The sequence below is a fragment of the Eurosta solidaginis genome, chromosome 5, assembly GCF_040869045.1.
Source record: "Eurosta solidaginis isolate ZX-2024a chromosome 5, ASM4086904v1, whole genome shotgun sequence".
Taxonomy (NCBI): Eukaryota; Metazoa; Arthropoda; class Insecta; order Diptera; family Tephritidae; genus Eurosta; species Eurosta solidaginis.
Genome location: NC_090323.1, coordinates 97,173,448 through 97,178,207, shown reverse-complemented (window position 1 = coordinate 97,178,207; position 4,760 = coordinate 97,173,448). Strand labels below are relative to the sequence as shown.

The following is a 4,760-nucleotide window of genomic DNA, read 5'->3' as shown; positions in this document are numbered from 1 at the left end:
TAAGTCAACATACTTGTACTTGTACACTATGATTACGGAATTTAGCAAAGTTTAGGAAAATGTGCCAACTTTCTTGTTTGTAAATGTCAACACAACTATCCCCACGTTCCAATGAAGGCGTTAAAATTTTTATTTTCCGCCAACGGATTATTAATACTGATGTCAAGACGCGTCGTTTGACACCTCTCTCGATATTTTTGGTAGCGTATTAGCAGTCGACCCCTCAACTAGACTATTACCATAACTTTTTTAATTCTAAATATCGGCATATCTGAGACAAAAAGTAATATTTGTAGAAATGTAGAGCGGTTCGATGTATTTTGTGTTAATTTTTATATATATGTCAAGAAGCTTTTCATGAAATTATTTTTTATATGTCGGTGTTATGCCAATTTCACACATAGGCTTAATGAAGGCTTTTTTGTATATGGCTTAACTTGTTTTAAGATTTCACCTGCTTAAAGTACTACTGAAGTGGTGCCATCGCTGACCTGATAAGAGAAACATTTTTTTCTACACATTCTAATATAACAAAAAACTTACCTCAGCATCTTGAGATTTGGCGATGTCGACTAGAGTTTTACGGCTGGATGCACAATATGCAATAGTTTCATACTGCTTGCACCATCATTTGAAATTGTGGCCTTACCACTGGAATCAACAATAGGCTTGTCCATACTGCGTGGACCCAATGAAGTGCGTATAGCGTCCACCATTGATTGCGAGGCATTGATGTTGGATATGAGTTGAGGTTTACCTTGAAAGCTATCGGTACCCAAACATTTTTTAAACAAAAAGTCATATGTACCCAATACAAGTTCAGGGCATTCATATTTATCGACACGCTGTCCGGTGTGGCCCAAATGTTGGAAATATCCAGTTGACACTGTTGAGAAAAAATATGGATCAATGAACACAAGCAAAATTTAAAGATTTTTTTTGTACCATCTGTTGTTATTTTACACATAAGACTTTGGAAACGACGACCAGCATCTACAAATTGTATATATGAGCCTTGCAAAGATTACATCTAATTGCACCCTATTCACCAAAATTTACAATGGGTGGCTCATATTTACCCTCAACCGTGCGTGGCATTGGTGAGACGGTAAGTGTAATGGACAAAGCTGTTGTTTTTAATAAATCAGCTGTTGCAGGTATGCAATACAAAGACGACCTGAAAAGAATAAAGATCAATGTAATTGCCAAACAAAACATTAATTTCGATTATCGATACCTAACGTAACGTGGCGAGGAGTTACCTTGATCTTCTACCACATATTTTGTGGTCACCAATGGTGGTAATAAACCCTGTTCATTAGTAATAAAAGCACCACCAGCGCTATTTTGATTTTCAATGATAACGCTTATCGGATTTGGCATCTGATAGGGATCTAAACGGCGTTGGGCTTGATCATACTGTTGCGGCTGTTGATATTTCCCAGTAACAGGTGCAGGTGGTTGCTAAAGAAAATAACCATCAGAAAATTTGTAAATTATTAGTTGTATTAGCATACATTATAACCAGGACGTCCGGACGTGTCCGGGTATTGGGGGTTGACCCGGCTTGGGTGGTTGACTGAGCATTGGCGTCTGTCCAGGTTGTGTCGGTGGCATCATTTGACCCATGTAACCACGTGGTGCACCTGGTTGTTGTAGAGGATAACCTGGATGTTGAGGTTGTGGTGGATAGCCCGGATTTTGTGGCATTGGCAGATAGCCATCCTGGGGAAGTTGTTGCTGCTGTTATCGTGGCATTGCATAACCCGGTTGCTGTTATGGTATATACATTGGCATAACTGGATGTGGTGTCATTGCCCCACCTGGTCCAGTAGATGCGGGCGGCATACCTGGAGGACCTTGTTGCTCATGGCCACCAAATGACTGGCGCATAGGGTGTTGAGGTGGCATTTGACCGGATTTTGACTGCATTAGACCAGGCTGTCGTGGCATTGGACCCAGTTGCGGTGGCATTTGCTGTTCATCTGTTTGCTGGTATGGAGATGTAACACAGCCGGCAATTGATGTTGAAGGTGTAGCTGACCAATTTGAGGACCACTCTAGAAAAATAAACACATTTATTAGACAGAAAATTATTCAAAAATATATGTTTGCGAATACTTTCCCCAATAAAGGAAGTGACATTCTTTATATTTCTTTTGTTTATGTGCTCTTCTTCTTGCTTGTTTCACTACTCACCGTAGATTTTTAAACGTCAAAATTACTTCCATACTACTATTTTTCATGGAAGAAAAAAGGCAAAATTTTTTTGAGCAATTACTTGTGATCTGCTTACCAAGCTATAAAGTGAAAAAATTGTGCACCACAGCAACACTTTTGCGCCTACATAAACCCTGTTTCAGTGTTTTGCGTTTTTGCACAAAACACTTTTTTACCGTTTTCAACCAAACCAACGACGACAACCCAGAATTTCCCGTTATGTTTTTCCGAAGTCCACCAATCGTCTCGACTTTTTCAATCATTCTGCGCATTCGGTAATGGTATCCATTTTGAATTCGCTGTCATTTTCGGTCTGCCGAATCCAGCGAGTGCCTGTCAGAATGCTTGACAGATAAGTCAACACACTTGTACTTGTACACTATGATTACGGAATTTAGCAAAGTTTAGGAAAATATGCCAACTTTCTTGTTTGTAAATGTCAACACAACTATCGCCACGTTCCAATGAACGCGTTAAAATTTTTATTTTCCGCCATCGGATTATTAATACTGATGTCAAGACGCGTCGTTTGACACCTCTCTCGATATTTTTGGTAGCGTATTAGCAGTCGACCCCTCAACTAGACTATTACCATAACTTTTTTAATTCTAAATATCGGCATATCTGAGACAAAAAGTAATATTTGTAGAAATGTAGAGCGGTTTGATGTATTTTATGTTAATTTTTATATATATGTCAAGAAGCTTTTCATGAAATTATCTTTTATATGTCGGTGTTATGCCAATTTCACACATAGGCTTAATGAAGTAATTTTTACATTAAAGGCCTAATTGAACTCAATCTTTCATACAAAATAAAAATTCTTAATAATGAATTTTTTTGTTGGTTTTTTGGCCTTTAGTTTTTAAAAATGTTTGTAAATTGTCGAGCTCGAGGCCATACAATATTAAATAACAAACAAATAAAACTGTTTATTTGTATATGTTATATATTGTCGTTTTTTATTTATCGATATTTCGACTTCAATTAGAAGTCATCTTCAGGACTAGAAATACAAAAATACAAGTATTATAATAAAAAACATAAAAGTACATGTATACATTTGACTTACATCGTTGGATGTACCAGATCGACTAATTTAAAATTTGATATGACAAAAACGAGAATAAACATAAAAAGTAAACAAATAAAGAACCGTAATTATAAACAAAATTCTTAAAACAAAACAACAACTGGACACTCTCCGGATTTCGATGAGGTAGAAATTCTACAACAAGAAAAACATTATACGAAACGCTATATTTTGGAGATGCTTCACATCATCGGCACACCCAACGATAAAAGAATGAATTTTAAGTCAGACACAGACAAATGCGCTCACGCATACCGACAATTGGTAAAGCAAAATTGCAAAAATTAATGCTGAGAGTGTTATACAACAACATTTACCTGGTGGGAATTTAATACATACTTATGCTATGGGTGTCCCTCACAGTTTAACTTTTTATGCTATATTGTTGTTAGTTAAGAATTTTGTTTATAATTACGGGTCTTTATTTGTTTACTTTTTATGTTTATTCTCGTTTTTGTCATATCAAATTTTAAATTAGTCGATCTGGTACATCCAACGATGTAAGTCAAATGTATACATGTACTTTTATGTTTTTTATTATAATACTTGTATTTTTGTATTTCTAGTCCTGAAGATGACTTCTAATTGAAGTCGAAATATCGATAAATAAAAAACGACAATATATAACATATACAAATAAACAGTTTTATTTGTTTGTTATTTAATATTGTATGGCCTCGAGCTCGACAATTTACAAACATTCTTAATAATGTTATTATTGCTTTATTGAATGCCTAATCGAGGGCAAAATCCAGTCGGTTTTGCTAAGAGCTTCGAATTTTATTGTCAATGTAACAAATGACAATCAAAAAAATTATTTTGAATAATTTCCAAAAAAATAGAAAAACTCGAAAAAATTCAAAATTTAATTTTCGCTGCATTTGCTGCAAAATATAATATGGCTTTTTCGAAATTAGTCATATATTTGCTTAGGAGCAACATCTATGTGTAGTTCCGCATGCATTTTATTTTGATTGTATTTATGGTCAAAAAGGAAACGGCTGCTTTCAATTTTAACCATTTTTTGTAAAAACGAATTATTTTTTTGGGGCTGTTGACAGATGTTCGCTTAATTAAACAAAAGGCCCTGTATGAAAAGGGAAACTTAATTATTTCATTAAACAGAATTGTGATTCGATTAAGGTTCTGTGGGAAAACGGTATTAGGCGAATGAAATGGAGCGAAATCAACTTTGAAATTCTTGGTTGTTGTGGCGAAATAATGTGCTAAACTAGATTCAGTTACTGAACATATAACTGAAAGTGATGTGAAATTATTATTTAACAAATAATTTTTTTTTTACCAGCACGGCAGCCAACCATATAATTGAGCCATGTCTGGAAAAGTAAAAAAAAACCCTCAGGAACAAGAGTGAATAATTCCATGTGAAATTTTTCCGCCACGAAATAAAGTGAAAAAACTGTGCACCACACAACACTTTTGCGCC

The 4,760-nt window shown here is 35.2% G+C and overlaps 1 protein-coding gene across 1 annotated transcript; it reads right to left on the bottom strand.

The window, feature by feature from the left end:
- Positions 1-817: 817 nt before the first annotated feature.
- Positions 818-1,596, bottom strand: LOC137252052 (protein transport protein Sec24C-like). Its single transcript, XM_067787214.1, has 4 exons — positions 1,518-1,596; positions 1,238-1,464; positions 946-1,177; positions 818-886 (listed from the first exon to the last, which is right to left on the bottom strand). Exons 2-3 carry the CDS (start codon positions 1,381-1,383, stop codon positions 1,042-1,044), a joined length of 282 nt encoding a protein of 93 aa, XP_067643315.1. The 5' UTR covers positions 1,384-1,464; positions 1,518-1,596; the 3' UTR covers positions 818-886; positions 946-1,041.
- Positions 1,597-4,760: the final 3,164 nt, after the last annotated feature.

Excerpts from the sequence above, each read along its gene's own strand:
- LOC137252052 (XM_067787214.1), bottom strand. The coding sequence starts at position 1,383 with ATGCCAAATCCGATAAGCGTTATCATTGAAAATCAAAATAGCGCTGGT. Across the intron at positions 1,178-1,237 it reads TCCTCGCCACGTTACGTTAG|GTCGTCTTTGTATTGCATAC; the intron begins GTATCGATAATC and ends TATTCTTTTCAG.